The sequence below is a fragment of the Dipodomys merriami genome, unplaced genomic scaffold (assembly GCF_024711535.1).
Source record: "Dipodomys merriami isolate MVZ:Mamm:240054 unplaced genomic scaffold, mDipMer1.0.p SCAF_6, whole genome shotgun sequence".
In the NCBI taxonomy this organism is placed as follows: domain Eukaryota; kingdom Metazoa; phylum Chordata; class Mammalia; order Rodentia; family Heteromyidae; genus Dipodomys; species Dipodomys merriami.
In genome coordinates this window covers 61,916,786-61,936,005 of record NW_027206179.1, presented here as the reverse complement: position 1 = coordinate 61,936,005, position 19,220 = coordinate 61,916,786, and the positions used below count along the sequence as shown (strand labels likewise).

Sequence of the window (19,220 nt, the reverse complement as noted above, 5' to 3'; positions counted from 1 at the left end):
AAATTTTCCACTTGAGACATGATTGTACTTCAGATGGTTTGGATTTGGGAGACTTCGGACTTTGAAATGCAGAAACCTGAAATCAAGCTATAGATAAAGATGAGACAGCAGATACAGATGATGAAGTCTTCTGGGTCTGCTGGCCTTGTGATCAAATGCCCTGATAGCTGTCATGATGGGGAGGAGTAATGATAACCTTGGGACTATCCAGAATAACATGTTTAGGATACTTACCTATTCCCTTTACCACCAACAGCTAAAAAAGACTTTAGGAAAGCTAAGCAGCTGATACCACAGATCTGTGATAACAGTAAATGTTTTATTAGGAACCAAAAACAATAGACTGAAACCAGAAGAAAAGGAACAAGTGTAATATTAAATTTAACCATCATTCCCATTTCTCATATTATTACACTGTTCACTGAATTCTTATCAGGAAAGTTACCTTATTTCAGTCAATCATTATGCTGTGCTTCAAATCACCAAAAAAAAAAAAATGAACATTGCATCAGTGGCTCATGCCTATAATTCTAACTACTCAGGTCTGCGTATCTGACTATCTGAGATCTGAGTATCAAGGTTTGAAAACAGCCCAGGCAGAAAAGTCTGAAACTCTTACTTCTACTTAACCAGCCAAAATCCAGAAGTGCTGCTGTGGCTCAAGTGGTAGAGTACCATCCTTGGGGGAAAAAAAACCTAAACAAGAGTGTGGGATCCTGAGTTTAAGCCCCCAGTCTCAATACTGGCACAGACACAAAAATGATAAATGAAAGATTGTAGAGCTAGATTTTATTCAAATTGTGTTTTTCTTTAGGTTAAAATTTGCTTATCAGTGAAATGAATAATACCCCTTTCCTTTATTTCTTTCCTAACAGAGAAAAAACCCAAATTCAATTTTACAAAAAAATTATACTAAGCAACTTTGTTTAGTGTCTGATGAAGTATAGAGAAAGAAACCAAGAGCTTTAACACTTACATGGCCATTTCAACCAGTGGTCAGTAAATCAGAATGTATAATTGGGCAATAATCTTTCTTTCAGGAAATTAACTAGTTTCTAGTTTGGGACAATTATTTTAAAAGACAAGTCTAAAGCAAAAGCAAAGCCATAGCTGCTCTGGCCTCTGCATAGTGCATGATCTGTCAACTTTGCCCCATTCTCTGACAGTCTTTGAACTCTGCATTTTATCTGTGAAAATCGCTGTGGCCGAACCGGCTGGAATGTTTACCTAATGCTCTTCCACTTCATAGCCAAAGGATTCCGGAATGTGCTGCAAGCATAGTTCCTACATGTCTTTCCTTCCAAAAACTACCAAACAAGGCTGGTGGGGGAAGGGAAAGAGCATACTTCTTTTTTGTTTGTTTTGGTATTCGAATTTTCTTTCTTGAAGATTTTGGAAAGCACAGATCATATCTAGGGTTAACAAAAATCAACTTTAAAAAACAAAACAATACATAATATCCAGCATGCCAAAGAAAAGGATGCAATCACTTCTACCTCTGACTTAACACACATCTACAGGGCAAGAGTCTGCTTTTGTGTCTTTTCACATCAGGTAAAGTACAAGTGTGGATACCCCAGCAGATGAGGGCTTGAGAGTTGATGAGGATCAGATTTGTTTCTAAACTGGCTGTGTGAAAGCTATGCTGGAGAATCAGGGTGTAAAAGCTGGCTGTGCTGTGATTTCAGGGGGAGAGCATGGACAATTTCAACTGGGGTGTGCGCAGGCGTTCTCTGGACAGCCTGGACAAGTGCGACATGCAGACTCTGGAGGAACGCCAGCTCTCAGGAAGTACTCCCAGCCTCAACCAAATGAACCACGAGGATTCTGATGAATCCTCCGAGGAGGAAGACCTCACCACTAGCCAGATCCTGGAGCACTCAGACCTAGTAAGTAGCAACTCTCCCACTGGAGGAACTGGGAGCCCTGGTTTCTGTAATCAGGGAAGGATTTCTGAATCTAGTTCCAGCTAAAGAAACTTGAAACCCATCACCATTGCTAAACTAAAATCTCAGCTGTCAGGTGGTGCTGGATTCTAAGTAGATTCTTCTCTGGAGGTGACAGATAAAAACAATTGCTGGCATCCATGTGTTATACTCTGAAAGCTTTCCAGTCTTGGTCCATGTTGTATATCCAGTAAAGCCTTCCAGCCTTACTTTTCCCCAAATTGTTATGATGCCGGTATTTTCTTTTTAACTTCTTGAGTAGCTAATGCTTTAGGAAATATGATAGGTATTTTAAAGAGGTTCTCTGACAATGCAGCAACTAGTGTTTTAATGATACCAGATTAATACTAGATTACCTGCCACTATGTTTAAGGTCCAATAATGGTGATATATGGAAGTTAGGAAATTAAAACCTGTCAGTAGCAACCAGAGAGCAACAGCGTGAGGTCTTATGAAAGGAACAGTTAGAGCTCCTAAAGAATGGGACACTCACATACTGTTTTATTTCCTTTCTTTTGTGAACAGATCATGACCCTCTCGCCCTCGGAGGAGACCAATCCCATGGAATTGCTGGCCACTGCATGCGACTCCACCCCCGCCGACCCTCATTCCTTTAACACCAGAATGGCTAGCTTTGATGCTGCTTTGCCTGATATGAATAATCTGCAGATTTCAGAGAGTTCAAAGGTGAGATTTGGGGCAATTATGACAGTTTCCTTAAGGAAAAAAGTAGTTTTCATTTGCTGAGAACTAGAGAAAAGGAGCTTAAAAGTAGAAGGACTTTTTTTTTAACTGTCTGGTTAATGAAATAATTGAAGCTTGTGCATCTGAACTCATGGCTTCACGTTGTTTTACACTGCCTAATTCAAGAAGCCATCTACTTGGCTGAAAGAACTGATCTGAAGTACTTGGTAAAATGAGAGGCTTTGCATGAACCCTGCTGATGGAGGTCAAAACAAAGTGGCATATGTCTACGATTGATCACTGTGGCTGAGGAAATGCTCTCTGTCTTGGCTTTTATGAAATAATATGCTAAGAAAGGTGTGGGTGGGAGGGCCTGTATTTGGGGAAAATTTTTTCTTATGTAGGAACCAATTATACAATTTGTCCATTGATTCAGTGCTAGCCTTTTGGCATGCTATAGGAATTTCTTAGTGTCAATCACAGTACTATGTGAAAGCTTTCCTAGTGAGACTCTCCAAGTAGGAAAATTAACTAATGAATATAATGTCCTCTTTTGAAAAAGCTAACAAAGTTGGGAATGTGGCTTAGCATTAGAGTGCTTGGCTAGCATGCATGAAGCCCTGGGTTTGATTTCTTACAACCACATAAGCAGAAAAAGCTACAAGTGGTGCTGTAGCTCAAGTGGTAGAGTGCTAGCCTTGAGCAAAAGAAGCTCAGGCACTGAGTCAAGCACCAGGATTGGCAAACACACACATACACACAAAAAGATTCATTTTATCATAATTTCCAGAAAATATGCTGTCTATAAAGCCATCTTCTTGTTAACTAACATTCTTGTTAATTTCTCCTATGAAACTTCTATGCCTGTCAATATAGAATTTTATGTCCTATTAAAAATCCCAAAATAATCTGTTGCTATTAGGATAAAATCTTCTTTAGCCTGAGTTTGATTGTGTAACTCCAAAAGAGAAAATAGGAAAAAATTATAGAAATATATTTCTTCAGATACTTCTAAAGACAAACTACAATACTCTCTACTCCACATTATTTTACAAGGTATTATTAGAAAAACAGAGCTGAGAATGAGAAAAACCTACATGCAACCACCAAAGAGCAATTGCCTAAAAATGCAGAAGCTTAAATAAATATTTTTGAGGTGGGCACTGATGGGTCACATCTGTAATCCTAGCTACTCAAGAGGCTGAGATATTCCAGGGGCTAGTGGCTCACACCTGTTATCCTAGCTACTCAGGAGACTAAGATCTGAGGATCATGGTTCAAAGCCAGCCTGAGCAAGGCAAATCCAGGAGACTCATCTCCAATTAACCACCAGAAAACCGGAGGTGGTGCTATGGCTCAAATGGTAGAGTGCTTGCTTTGAGCTTAAGAACTCAGGGACAGTGCCCAGGCCCAGAGTTCAAGCCCCATAACCAACAAAAAAAAAAAAAAAAAAAAAAAAGGCTGAGATATGAGGATTATAGCTCAAAGCCAGCCTGCACAGACAAATCTGAGAAACATAGTACCTCAACCAGCCAAAAGCCAGGAAATAGAAGTTTGGGTCAAAAAAGCCAAGCAAGAGTGTGAAAGCCCTGACTTCAAGATTCAGTACTGGGGCGCGCGTGTGCGCGCGCATACACACACGCGCGTACACACACACACACACACACACGCACACGCACGCACATGCACACGCGCACACACTCCCCTTGAATGGGACTGTAATTGGGACTCTTAGATTAGGCAGAGTCCTTTTTTAGACAAAAAGGAAAAAAGAAAACTTTTGTTCTATGTTAAAATATCAGAATCCTAAAGGCTAAAAAATTAAATTTCACGCTAGGTGTCTATAAATACTCCTAGCTACTCGGGGCTGAGACCTAAGGATTGTGATTCAAAACTAGCTTGGGCAGGAAAGTCCATAAGACTCTTGGGTTTTTGTTTTGTAGTTATAGGCTTTAACCCAGGGCCCCATGTATGCTAGAAATCAATCTACCACTAGAACTATACCTCTCCCAAGCCTTTTTCTTTATATATTCTTGTTTTTGAAACAGAGTCTTGATTATTTTGCCTATGCTGGCTTTGAACTTTTCATCTGCCTCCCTCCACTTGAAGACTAGCTGGAATTAACAAGCATGTAACATCATGCCCAGCTGGTTGTGTCTCATTTTCCTATTTTTCTCATGAGCTAGGTTTCTGTGGTGTTTGATATGTTTTTATGCTAAAGGGGGGGAAGGTGCTTTTATGAGAACTCAGCCCTATCTCAATAAATTCATGTGCACTAATAACTGGAATAGTCTTCCCAGAAACCAGTATCATTGAACAGCAAAGCAGATGCAACAGTTATAAGCAGTTCCTTCTAACACATGCGGTAACCTGTTCTTTTTTTTTTTTAATTTTTTTATTGTAAAGATACTATACAGAGGGTTACAGTTACATGAGTGAGGTAATGAGTACACTTCCTCTTGAGGGCAACCTGTTCTTCTAATACATCTTCATGCTAATTAACGTTCTTGTTAATTTACCCCTATGAAACATAGATTCAAAATGCCATAAACTAATGGGTGGCTACATGTTAACCTGTGATAAAACTCTAATTCATACACATTTTGTTTTTTTTAAAAAAATGACTCAAACATGTATGGGTATATTTCCTCTCCTGTTATGTGTAACCCAGTTGCCTTCCTTCCTCTCATAGAGAACAATCGGTTCTCCGGCTAATTTCCCCCTGGCCCAAGTTCAAGCCCAGCCTCTTTGTCCATTTTACTGGTTATGTCTCTTTCCTGCCTGTTACTGACCCCTGTTCTGTCTGCCCTAGAGTTGTTTCCTGTCCCCACTCATTCACATGCTATAATAGAGCAAAAGCATGCATGTATTCAGAAATGCTATCTTGAAGCCATATGTACATTATATGTGCAAGTGGACATTACAATTTTCAATATAGAAAAGCCTGCTTTGGGGCACCAATTGCTAATGTTAATACCTGTAATCCTAGCTTCTCAGAAGGCTGAGCTTTGAAGATCACAGGTCAAAACTAGACCAGGTAGATAAATCCAATTAACCTTACCTCCAATTAACAGTAAGAAGTGGAGGTGTGGCTCAAGTGGTAGAGTGCCAACCTCAACCAAAAAAAAAAAAGCAAGCCAGGTGCCAATGATTCATGCCTGTAATCCTAGCAACTGAGATCTTGAGGATGTTTATTCAGAGCCAGATCATCGGGGACAAAAGTGCTTGACTTTTATCTCCAATTAACCAGCAAAAAGCTGGAAGTGGAGCTGTGACTCAAGTAATAGCTTTTTTGGCTCAATACTAGTGCTCACAGGGATAGTACCCAGGCCCCAGTAACAGCACCAAAAAATTAATTAAAACTGAGCAGGCCTTTGATCACTTGAGCACAATCCTGTTATTTCTTGAGCATTTACTGTACCACAGGCACTGGTAATTCTAAATCCTACTTCCTCTGCTTCTAAAACTCAGGTGGCAAGCGTGAGGAGTTCTGAATCCAAAGGCCGTGTTCCTTTTCCTAGCTCCACTCTTATCAACCTCCCGACATTAAGGAGCCTCTTTTTACATGCTCGTCTCTTGGCCCAGGAATTCTCTGCAGACTTTTCCAAGTTTACCATTTATACTCCATAAGCATTGGTGCAATATGATAATTACTAAAAGCCCATTGGGAAGCCTGAAAAGAGACTGAAAGGAAGATAATGAACACATGGCACTTCCATTTCTGAGCCTACTTCTAGCAATCGATTGTGTTGTAACTAGAAAACAAATGTCCATTTCTACCAGTCACTTTCAGTATTTTATTTCTGCTATAGATCAACAGGATGTCTTCATTCTCAGTATCGTATTTTCTGCTATAGATCAACAGGATATCTATCTGTGTGCTTATGTAGAAGGATTCTTTTCAATCCCTTTAGGCTGACACTCTGCAGGAGGAAGAGGACACCACAGTGCACGAGGATGATCTTTCAGGTTCCATCAATGAGCTCCCTGCAGCTTTCGAATGCAGTGACAGCTTCAGTCTGGACATGACTGAGGCAGAGGACAAAAGCAATCGGGGCCTGGACCAGTTTACCCTTGCAAGGTAAGGCCACCCCTGGCAGGAATGAGTTGTGAGAGCATGTGATTGTGCACAGCACATGGTGCAGCCCTCACACAAACCCAAGTGCAGTGCAAACCTATACTGCTGGGGCCTTCTAACAAAGGAGCCCACACCCCTCACTGACAATCCTCCTACCCAGTAAGGACCTAAGTGAAACCAAGAAAGGACAGCCATATAGGCATTTATAAAACAACTTGAAAAGCCAGAAAGAAGGGCCTGGAGACATGGGTCAGGCCTTATAAGCTTTGAAGACAGGCAACATTTTGGCAATGAGTTCTTTCCATTTTGAGTTAAAAGACACAAACAAGAGACTCTTGCTGGGCACCTGGCTCACTCCTGAGGATCTCATTTTGAAGCCAGCCTTGGCAGGAAAGTCCATGAGACTCTTACCTCCAATTAACCAACCAAAAGGCTGGGTGCAGTGGCTCATGCCTGTAATCCTAGCTACTCAGGAAGCTGAGATCTGAGGATCATGGTTTAAACTACCCCAGGCAGAAAAGTCCACGAGACTCTTATCCCCAATAAATTATCCCCAATAAATTATCCCCAATAAATTACCCAGAAAAAGCCAGAAGTGGCACTGTGGCTCAAGTGGTAAAGCGCAAGCCTTGAACAAAAAGAGGCTCAGAGACAGTGCCCAGGCCCCTCAGTTCAAACCCCAGGACTGGCCAAAAAAAAAAAAAAAAAGATGAAGAAGAAGAAGTAGACTGTGGCTCAAGTCCCAGGACTAGCACATTTAAGAAAAGCCAGAGACGCTTATCTCTATTTAAACACCAAAAAGCTGGAAGTGGAGGTATGAGCAAAAAAGCTAAGGGACAGCACCAAGGCAGAAGTCAAACTTCAGTGCTGGCAGGTATACACATACCAGAAAATGCTCTTGACACACTACTTTTTTGAGACAAAGTCTCACTATGTAACCCAAACTGGCCTTGTACTCAAGATCCTGCTTTCTTAGCCTTCTGAGTGCTAGGATTACAGGCATGCATCACCATGTCTGGCAATATTACTGTTCTCTTAAGTGGGCGTGTTTCATTCAGCCTTGACACTGATATCTTTGAAACTAGTGAGCTATATGAATAGAAAAGGGAAACGGAATAATAACATTCTACCTAAGTTCAGCTACCTAAGTCACAAGTTATAATGCTATAGATTTACTTCAGAGTCAAGATCCTAGAATTCCTCTTCTGAAAGCTGAAAAATGAGAACTAAATATAAATTTCTGACCTGGTTAGATGAAGACTCTGTCATGATGAGTCATAACTGACCCATCAAAGGAAACAGCTGAGACTCCTGGAGAGGAGTTTGACTTTTCACTTTTTCTGTGCCAGTCTCTTATCCTGCATTTCTCTTCTTTCATTTCTTCACCTTCTCCCCTTCATATCCTGATCATTTATTCATCTCCAGTCCTTCTCCGTAAGGGACAAGTTAGAAGAAACAAAACACTCAGTATAATTCATTCATAGTAGGGAAAAATGAAGAGGAAATGAAGTGCAAGTACATGGGAACAAATATTTCCTTTGTTGGGGTATGGAGACCCTTGCGGATGGCTAAAAGGAGTGCCAGGTCTGTATAAGGGAATGAGAAATCTAGCAATCTCCTAGAATCAAAAAGTATCTCAGGAGGGATACAGAATAGGGGGATGCAATACTTATTTAAAAAAAAAAAAAAAAAAAAAAAAAAAAAGTATCTCAGATCTCTGAAGCAAGCCAAATCCCCACAACCCCTTTGGGGGGAATTTGTACAGCCAGGCAAAAGATGACCTCACTTCCTGACACACTGGTTTGCATGTTTTCCAGCTTTGGAGAAGGTGACAGGGGAGTGTCTCCCCCTCCCTCGCCTTTCTTCTCTGCCATCCTTGCTGCCTTTCAGCCTGCAGCCTGTGACGATGCTGAAGAGGCCTGGCGCAGCCACATCAACCAGCTCATGTGTGACTCCGATGGCTCCTGCGCCGTCTACACCTTTCATGTGTTCTCCTCTCTGTTTAAGGTACAGGGGTCATCAGATGACTTTAGAGAAAAGGGTAGCTTTAGCTTTCAAAATAGGGTGCTGTTTCATTTAAGAATTATCCTTTTATCTATATGTCCCTAAATTCCTCTAGCTACAATTTCTTCTATTCAACCCTCTCAGGGTGGCAATAAACACAGCAGATTTTAGGTGTGCTGATACGGAATACCTTGAACATCTCCCACTGTAGCATATATGGCCTTTCTTATCTTGGGTGACCATGGCATCAGGACCATTAAAGTTCTTACCTCCCTCACACACCCCCAGTCTTCCCTGAGAACCTATGCCATCAATATTTTTTTTGGTTGGTTGTGAGGCTTGAACTCAGAGCCTGGGCACTGTCCCTGTACTCTTTTGCTCAAGGTTAGCACTCTACCATTTTGAGCCACAGCTCTATTTCTGGTATCTGAGTGGTTAGTTGGAGATAAAGGAGTCTCAGAGGGACTTTTCTTCCCAGGCTGGCTTTAAACCTTGGTCCTCAGATCTCAACCTTCTGAGTAGCTAGGATTACAGGTGTGAGCCACCACATCCTGGCTCCATTAAATATTTTGATAAAGATTTTAAAACATAATGAGGCACTGGTGACTTAGAACTGAAATCCTAGCTACTAAGGAGGCTGAGATCTAAGGATCACAGGTTGAAGCCAGTCTGGGAAGGCAAGTCTGAGAGTTTATTCTCCAGCTAACCAGCAAAAAGCTGGAAGTGGGGCTGCGAAATAATAGGGCACTATCCTTGAACAAAAAAGCAAAGTACCAGGCCTTGAGTTCAAGCCTCAGTACTGGCACACACAAACAAAAGATTTTAAAACATGTTTTCTATTAGTAAGGATTTTTTAAAATGCTAAAAGACTGGATTTTGAGGGTTTTTTTTTTCCACAATAGCAATAGATATGTGAGATAATGGACAATGTTCATAGCTATATTTATCCACTCCACAATCTATATTTCAAATCAATTTTAAAGTCCCACCACTATCCTCAAAAAAGGTTTTCTCTGGTGCCTAAGTTAAACTTGACCTTTGCAAATGATTGCTAATCCTGCCCTACAGAATATTCAGAAAAGGTTCTGCTTCCTGACCTGTGATGCAGCCAGTTACCTTGGAGACAACCTCCGGGGAATTGGATCTAAATTTGTCAGCTCTTCCCAGATGCTCACCTCCTGCTCTGAATGTCCTACGCTGTTTGTGGATGCTGAGACCGTGAGTATCTCAGCCCTGCTGTGGCAGCGAAGGGCCTGCCACTGCCCAGCTGGGCAGTGTCACTAAAACCACTACACAATACGCTGTTTGTGTAGTGGTTTTAAAGACATCTTCAGTGTTGGGAGAAGTGTCATGTTGGTATGACTTCCAAAGTCCTGTGGGTCTGCAGGGCCATCCATGTACATTGCTATCCCAGGCCAAGCCATTTCAGAGAATCAGGGGTAAAAAAAAGTCTACCTCTGTTGTCCATCCATATCCTTGGCATATTTTTTTTCTGATCCTGGGGCCTAAACTCAGGCCTGACCACTGTCCCTGAGCTTCTTTTGCTCAGCTATTTGAGTAGTTAATTGGAGATAAGAGTCTTACAGTTTCCTGCCCAATCTGGCTTCAAACCATGATCCTCAGATCTCAGCCTCCAGAGTAGCTAGCTCCTTTTTAATGATTCTGATTTTGCAGCTGTACCTGTGGTTGCATAACTTTCCCTCATACCCAGCTGGCTAGCCTGATGGGTATCTAGAGCCAACTTGCTCTCCTTTTCCTGTACCCATCTCAAACCAGCCCAAACCATGAATGATGAGGGACTAGAGGATGATTAAGACAATTTCAGACTGATTGAATTATGATTTTATAAGCACAACTATAACTTTGCAAAACTGACAAGCTTTTTGAGAGCAGGGTTACAGCCCTATCATGTTGGCAAAATAAACTGAGGCGGTTCAGAACCAATGAGGATATGCCTTGGACATTTTTAAAAGACAGGATCTTGCTATGTGGTCCAGCTGGTTGAGAACTCTTACCAAGGGCTGAGATATAGGCTTGTTCCACCATGCCTTGATATTTACAGTCCCTACAGAGTCCATCTTTCCAAAAACCCAATTGCTGGTTTTGCTGCCTTGCAACAAGGAATACAGCAGAACTAATTCTCCCTGTGATTTCAAATCAAGGTTAAAGACAAAGTCAGTTTGAAAGCCTCAATAGAGGTCTGCTCTCATACTACATGGAATATTACTGGACTTTGGGTTTTTCATGGAATTCTTGGGAAGTCTTGTCTGTGTATTCTAATATAAAAACATGTTTTGCTAGGGCTTGGATTAGCAAGCTAGTGTTATCAAGTCCAAATACAGCGGTAGTAAATTAGGTAGTGCATTTTTTATTAAAATGCATGGTTCTTCTGCTCCCATTTACCTAATTTCTAAAACCATTTTTCCACATGTGTAGCCACATCTTCATGTGAAGTAATTCCTTAGTTGTTTTAATACAAATTATTTTCCTGTCTTTAAGCTCCTTTCTTGTGGACTTCTGGACAAGCTCAAGTTCAGTGTCTTAGAATTGCAAGAATATTTGGATACCTACAACAACAGAAAAGAGGCCACTCTCTCAGTAAGCTTGTTTCTCATTCAGATAAAAACCAAATGAGTCCAAAGTCCAACCATGATGAATGTTTGGAAGATGCTACGAAATAACCTAAAATGGGTTCTGCAGAGAGAAGGCAGACGGCACCTTTTCCTCTGTTGGAATTACAGTTCCTATTTAGAGGTGGCAGAACTGCCTAGATATAGCGAGACTATATATAATTAGCTCCCTAATGTCTGTAAACAAGTAACCAGAGTTTATCTTTTGTGTCTGCTTCATAAGTTTTTTTCAATGTTACAACTTTTCTTTCATGAGAGATATGAATTTACTGTTTACTTCCCCACCAAAACTCTTAAAGGTAATCTCCATCTTCTTGCCCTCTTAACTGCTCTAGGTAGCTGCTTCTCCCTGTAGCTTCTCTGGGCCTTGGCTCTTGCTCCCTTCTCTTCCCTCATAGATCTAAGTGGTAAAATGTTAAGAGGTCTAGCTATCCTTGTAAACCTCTGTTTTCTGAAAGATGAAGGCCTAGAGAATTTGGTGGTTCAATGGTAATTTGCTTGGCAAATGAATTTTCAAGTCAAATGGACTTGGGTTCAAATCATAGCTCAGTTACTGAGTTTCAATATTTTACTTACCTTCTCTAGTCTCAGACTCATCGTCTGTGAGCCAGTGCAGAATTGTAAGGATGTACAAGTTATAACAGTCATAGAAGCTATCATATCTGAGTCCATTCTCTGTGCCCAACAGCCTTCTAAGTGTTAAATGTCTTAAATTAAGTCACTGAATGCTGCCAATTCCAGGAAGAATTGCTAAGAGATGCTATTATTACCCTCACTCCCTGAGGGAATGGAGGAGTGTGGTTAGAATGAAGATCGAGATTCCAAGGTTCATACTTTTAACAACACAATAACATAATATTTTCCTGAAAATATCAATAATATCTGAAAACTTCCCAGCACATTGTTATAGTTATTAGGTTTGGGTTTACTTATTGCAGTTGTTGTTATTGATCTATCCAAAAGCAAGAGTTCTGATGTTGCATCCTTTGCAATCTGTCTTCTAAAATTATCTCTTTGCCTGTCATATATCCCATTTCTCAGTCATCATCCAATAAAAACAATCCCTTCATTTTGGCTGGTTAACCAAACTAACTTATTAGTGACAAGTTCCAGGTTCACATCTGTGTGAATTACTATTCCAAATGCTTAAGATTTACAGAATCTCCATAGTTAAATAGCTGAGCTTTGCTGTTATTTCCTTTCTATGGATGAAGACCTGTCCCATAGAAATTGTCTGACCATAAGAGAGAACTAGGTATGTCCCAAGACAAGAATTGCAGTCTGGGAGGAAGTGTCAGTCTCACTCACTAATCTAAACCATGCAAATAGTCTCCAGCCATGGATGTATTCATTTTCATTTATACACAAATTAAGAATAGTCTGTTTAGCCAGGCGCTGGTGACTCACGCCTGTAATCCTAGCTACTCAGAAGGCTGAGATCTGAGGACTACAGTTCAAAGCCAGCCTGGGAAGCAAAGTCCATGAGACCTTTATTGCCAATTAACCACCAGAAAACCAGAAGTAGCATTGTACATTGTAACTCAAAGTGCTAGACGCCCAGAGTTCAAACCCCATGACCAAAAAAAAAAAAAAAAAAAAAAAAAAGGCTGCTGAAACCTCAAAGCAATATATTGAAATTTTTAATTATTTTTTTGTGCAGGTAATGGAACTTGAACTCAGGGAGTAGGCAGTGTCCCTTAGTTTTTCTGCATTTAAGGCTAGTGCTGTACCCTTTGAGCCACAACTCCACTTCCAGCGTTTTAAATTTTTTGTTGAACTCTAGGCATTGGAGCTGTCCCTCAATTCTTCAGCTCAAGGAGGGCACTCTACCACTTGAGCCACAGTGCCATTTCTGGTTTTCTGGTAGTTAATTGGTGATAAGAGTCTCACAGACTTTCCTGCCAAAGATGGCTTTGAACTGCAATCCTCATATCTCAGCCTCCTGAGTAGCTAGGATTACAGGCATGAACCACCCACTTCCAGCTTTATGATGGTAAATTGGAGGTAAGAGTCCCATAAACTCTCTTGCCTGAGCTGGCTTCAGAGATCCTCAGCCTTTTGAGTAGCTAGTATTATAGGCGCGAGCCATCAGCATGAAATATTTTTAAGTGACATCACTGAGCCCAAACAGATATTTAATTTCAGTTCCTCTTTACTGACTTTCAGGAAAGGCTCAAAAGATTAGAGTAAAATTTTACTACCATGAGATAGTTAATTATAAATTCTTCCCAGCAGAGCTTGTGTTTTAAACATTTTTCAAGACATCTCTGAATGTGCTGTTTGTCTCTTTTTCTGACCACAGTGGCTTGCAAATTGTAAAGCAACATTTGCAGGAGGATCACGAGATGGAGTAATTACATGCCAACCAGGAGACTCAGAAGAAAAGGTAATAAGGCCTATTCAAATATGTTTCTTCTGTGCTCTGTGTTAGTTTTAACCTACCTAAGAAGCATGGAAGCTGAGGAAGGAGGAGGCAGAATGAGACATCTCATGCATTCACATGAAACCAATAAATAGAGTAAGACAGCATGACAATCAAGCCATGCATGACTGTGTGATGGGATTTCAGAGTTCTTTCCCTTTTTTGAAAACTAGAGGTATAAAAATACACTGTGTAACCAAACTAACTGTCCCCTTAGAAATTCCTTCTTCATGTCAGAATATTAAATTAAATTTCATTATTCTCCACTTAACCACTTCAATGATGAAAATCTCTGTTGACCTTTCACCAATCATTGGAAAATAATTTTCCCATTTAGAATAGCTTTCAGTGTACACCACCTGGCTGGCAAATGTGTAGCATACTATAAAGGAAATTGGGCAAATGAGTGCAAATGGATTACAAGCACCCATTCTGCAGTTAGGTATGAAGTGACTCCTATTTGTTTCATATGGTAGATGAAATAGAGAACAACTTTTGTCTCATCTGGTCAGGGAGACAGACAAAATCAGAGAAGCATAGACTGATAAGTGCCACTGAGAACAGGAAAGAGCAGTAAGCATTCTGGGAAGGCTTGTCAACAAGTGTGTTTTCTAGATATTCTCTAGTTCACATCTAAAAGATGAGTTAGAGTCAGCTGAGTGAAGAAGAGCAAGTGGAGAGCTCATGTAAAGGTCCTGGAGCAGGAAGGAAATGGGCTTTCCTAAGAGCTGAAAAACCAGGAGTGCCAAAAGTGACGTGGAGGAAAGTTGGAGAAATCTGGAGACATTGACAGAAGCCTGCTCATGCAGGACTTCATATGTTGCTTCAAATGCAAAGTTGTAGTGGTGTTTATTGTCAGGTAAGGCTTTTCAGTTCTATACACTGTGGAAAGAGACTGAGGGCAAGAGGGGATAAGAAAATGTAGGAAGTTAATGTCAAGTTTAGGCAGAAAGGCATTGGCATTACCTTAGAATTGCCACTTGCCTACTTGTAAGACTTTTTTTTTTTTTTGTCAGTGGTGGGGCTTGAACTCTGGACCTGGGCTCTGTCCTTGCACTCTTCAGCTCAAGGAAAGAGCTCTACCGCTTGAGCCACAGTACCACTTCCAGTTTTCAAGTGGTTTATTGGAGATAAGAGTCTCATGGACTTTCCTGCCCGGGATGGCTTTGAACTGATATCCTCAGATCTCAGCCTCCTGAGTAGCTAGGATTACAGGCGTGAGCCACCAGCGCCCGACTTTGTAAGACATTTTTATGTTGCATAACTGCCAAAGGATCTGAAATCAGTTTCTCCATTAGAAGCAGGACTTGACTAATAAGGCAACAACCAAGTAAAAGGTTTGAACCCAGTAATTTTTTCTGAACGAGTTTACAGTCCTGAATAACTGTCTGGAACAGCACTGAGTCTCTTGGTGAGCCCTTGTCATGCTTTTTCTAAACACACCAGAAGAAAATAATAATATTAACATGTAGTTTCTGCCCTTCTTGATGACACCTATTTCACTAAATGGTTTATGGAGAACTTTCCTGTCCCTTAAGTCATTTAATCCTCTCTAAATGGAAAGCATGAAAGTGGCATTTATCCGTGCTGTGGTTGAAAAACCAAAGTTTAACCTACCTAAGTTTCTCTGGCTAATGAAATAAAGATAGAACTATAGTTTGGTTACAAAGTAAGAAATTATAAGGAAAAATGTAAAATCGTTGATGAACAGATGAATGTGCAGCTTCCAGTCACTGTGAACTCTAGCATGTGTGACATGATGCTTTGGGATCATCTGGATAACCTCTGACATTCACATTCCCCAGAATATGAAGTACTGCCTGTGTTCAGGGGAAAAGGGTGGTATGTGTGCATTCATGCACATGCTGGTCCTGGGGCTTGAACTTAAGACCTGGGCACTGTCCCTTAGCTTTCTTGTTCAAGGCTGGTGCTCTAGTTTAACCACAGCTCCACTTCTAGCTTTTTGCTGGTTAATTGGGGATAAGAGTTAGATTTCTCTGCCCAGGCTGGCCTTGAACTGGAATCCTCAGATCTCTGTCCAGTAAGTAGTTAGGGGTACAGGCCTGAGCTACCTTACCACCCCTCTAGGTTTCATATTTTATGGCTACCAGTCACACCTACCCCTGATTCCAGCTCAGTCCTTCCACTACAGTACAGTGCTGCTCAAATCCAGTGCAGAAAACAGTTTCCAGGTTTGGATTACTGCTAGCACCAGCCTAGTTTATAGTATAGTATATATAGCATATAAAAATAATTACACATCCATCTTTAATCATCAAATCCTACTAATCCCTTTTGAAATAAAAATTCTTATGAAAATACACTAATACATTCTATATTTTTAGAACCAAGTGACTCATTCATTTAGAGCTTTCTGGTTAATCCTATACATAAGGGGAAAGTCTAGTTAAGCTAGTCTATTGTCCTAATATACTACTTCTGTTAACTTTTTTGTTTAGTTGTTCCCTTTTTTTCCCCTCTTGGCTCTTCATCTTCCTCCATCAAAGATGTCCCTGGTCTTCCTACTCACTTCTAACTGCATTTTCTAACACTTGTATTTTTCTTTCTTAAGTCATGTCACTTAATGACAGAGATGACCTGAGAAATGCACTGTTAGGCAAGCTGAAGGCTCCAACATCACTGGGTGGTACAATGTTATGGGATGGCCATCATATATGTGGGTTTTGTTGACCAAAACATTATTGTGCAGCACATGACTAAGTTTTGTCCAACTTATTCCTCTCCATCCTTTTTCTCAACCCAAGGATTAGGAAAATTGAATCTATCTTCTTTTAGTTATATAGGACAACTCAGAATTATAGTAAAGGACTGAAAATATAAAAATGGGAAAGGAAAAAAACTAATGTTTTTCAAGTTCCATTCACATATAATCTCATCTGATCCTCACAGTAATCCTATGAAACAGGGTTTTTCATTTTGCAGATAGAATACTAAAGCTAAGAGGCAGACTAAAAATCTTTCCATTTGTCCAAGCTTATTCTTACTTATGGAGGGAAAAAATGGAATACATAAGAACTAGAGAATAATTCCCGTATAAGAAAAATGTCTTATATGTCAGCTTCCTTCCAGATTTTAGGAATTTGCATAAGTAATGTGAGTCCATAAAACATCTAGAAGTAGTAAGTTATGGGATTTGTAGGAAAAGAATGACAGGAATGCAAATTTCTAGTCCAATGTTCCCAATGTTTTTGTAAAACCAACCTAATGTTGACCCCACTGTTAGTACTAGCTTGGTGTTTCACATTCTCCTAAGTGGTTCCTGGAAACATGGGTGACCAGAGAACTCAGGCAGCGACCAGTTATGAGGAAGATGCTTTCCACTGTGACTATTCTGGGGTCTGAGACTGATCTAGAAAGCAAATTATATGTCACCAAAAAGAGAGGTTGGAAATTCTAATGTATCAGGAAAGGTTAGGTGGCTTGATATGGATGTTTAAATTTCTTGATTGCTTAGTGCACCCTGGAAGGAACCTGATCACTCAAACCACCTGCTCTTTATTCCACCAGCCTGACTAACATACTGCTGAGCCTGAGGTCTGGCTTTTTTTAATCAGAAAATGAGAACACCTTGGTTCCTATCACAGGTGACAGACAAAGCCAAAAATGATCTACGAGAGCAAACTGGGGAGAAATCTTTACACACAAAAGGCAGGCTTGAGGGCCAGATGCCAGTGGCTCATATCTGTAATCCTAGGTGCTCAGGAGGCTGAGATCTGAGGATTGTGGTTCAACTCCAGCCCAGGCAAGAAACTCTATGAGACTTTGTGATCTCCAATAAACCACTAGAAAACTGGAAGTGGTGCTGTGGCTCAGGTGGTAGAGTGCTAGCCTTGAGTTGACAAGCTCAGGAACAGCTCCCAGGTCCAGAGTTCAAGCCCCATGACCTGCCAAAAAAAAAAAAAAAAAAGGTAGGCTTAATAAGAAATGAATAGAATGATCTTATAGCCAGAGACTTTTGCCAATTAGTATTCCATCCCCAAGGCAAAACTCAACAAACACTTGGCCTCCAAATAAGAAGTTTTTCTGAGAAATATATGATATATATACATGAAATATAGATAAAAGAGATCAATAAATAACTTACAAATCCACATCTGGATGGATTTGCCAAGAGTATGTTTTAAAGAAGTGTGCACCTTGCAGAAAGACTAGTATTTTTTCCTTACTAAACCCAGCAAAGTAAATTCCTAAATAGAAATAACTATCCATCAGACATTGTACCAGTGTGCTATCTACCTCCAAGACCTATCCAATCTGATTTTTGCCAGTAGCCAATTTCTCTCTTCCTGCTCCCCCACTTATAAAAAAAAGCCTCTAGGCCTTGGTCTCTGAGCTTTTCTACTCAAAGCTAGCATTCTATCACTTGAGCTTCAGCTCCACTTCCAACTATTTATGGCTAATTAGAAATAACAGTCTCTATAGACTTTTCCTGCCCAGGCTGACTTTGCACTGTGATCCTCAGAGCTCAGCCTCCTAAGGAGCTAGAATTGCAGGCATGAGCCACCAGCACCTGGCAGTTTCTATTCATTCTTAAATGATATAAGTGAGGGTTGCTGGAAGTTGAATATTTTTCCTTTAAAAATATTTCAAATATGCTCAAAATAGGATTTCTGGGGTCTCTAAGAGGATCTAACAATATTAGGCTACCTTTCCCAAGCGGCAACAATAGCTACCACTAATTCAGTTGTTCGTATAGACCTCATCTGGCCGTCTTTTGAATTCCTCACACTGTCGAGCAAGGTACCAATAATATCACTATGCTTAGATGAATTCTCTTCCTAGAAAACTATTCCTCTAAATGCAGAACAAAAGCTAGGTGAGTTTTTGTTTTGAAACACAGGAAAAAGTATTATCCTTTGCACATGTGAGAAACAGTTCTGTCTGTGATATATGCAAGCATTGCTTGGCTGAGCTTATTTACTAAGGACGTATGTTTGAGTAGTTTCAACAAACCATGTTTCAAAGCAAAGTATTTATAACCTTTGGAAAGTGTATTTGGGGGGAAATTTTGGTACCAGGTTTGAGCTCAGTGGCTGGAGCTTGTTTAAGTGCTACTCTAACACTTGAGCCACGCTTCCAACCTTTTCACTAGTTATTTTGAAGATGGAGTCCTGCAGACTTTTCTGCCTGGGCTGGTCTCAAGCTTTGGCCCTCCAGATCTCAACTGCCTGAGTAGGTAGAATTATAGGTGTGAGTATCCAGCTTGGGGGAAGAATTTTTTTAATACAAATATGACTGGTAAATGATTTAGGCTTCTTGGTGATTATAATAACAATTCTTCCCAAACAAGGTTCAGCTTATACACTAAATAGGAAAGGAAACAAGGCATGTGACATGCATGGGTCACATCAGATCAGTTTCACTCTTTTATATACATTGCCTTACCAATATTTTCTCAGCCTATGCCTATCAAGAAGTGAGAAAAATTTCCAGGC

At 40.4% G+C, this 19,220-nt stretch overlaps 1 protein-coding gene across 10 annotated transcripts in view; it reads left to right on the top strand.

Annotated features, from left to right (window-relative positions):
- Window positions 1-19,220, top strand: part of Fry (FRY microtubule binding protein) — a 493,758-nt gene that overhangs the window by 451,931 nt on the left and 22,607 nt on the right. For all 10 annotated transcript variants that reach the window (XM_070003013.1, XM_070003006.1, XM_070003005.1 and 7 more), the window contains 7 exons: window positions 1,689-1,889; window positions 2,472-2,633; window positions 6,545-6,711; window positions 8,526-8,715; window positions 9,781-9,930; window positions 11,212-11,310; window positions 13,645-13,728. In XM_070003013.1, the coding sequence (XP_069859114.1) occupies window positions 1,689-1,889; window positions 2,472-2,633; window positions 6,545-6,711; window positions 8,526-8,715; window positions 9,781-9,930; window positions 11,212-11,310; window positions 13,645-13,728 (1,053 nt within the window). The remainder of the gene's footprint in view (window positions 1-1,688; window positions 1,890-2,471; window positions 2,634-6,544; window positions 6,712-8,525; window positions 8,716-9,780; window positions 9,931-11,211; window positions 11,311-13,644; window positions 13,729-19,220) is intronic.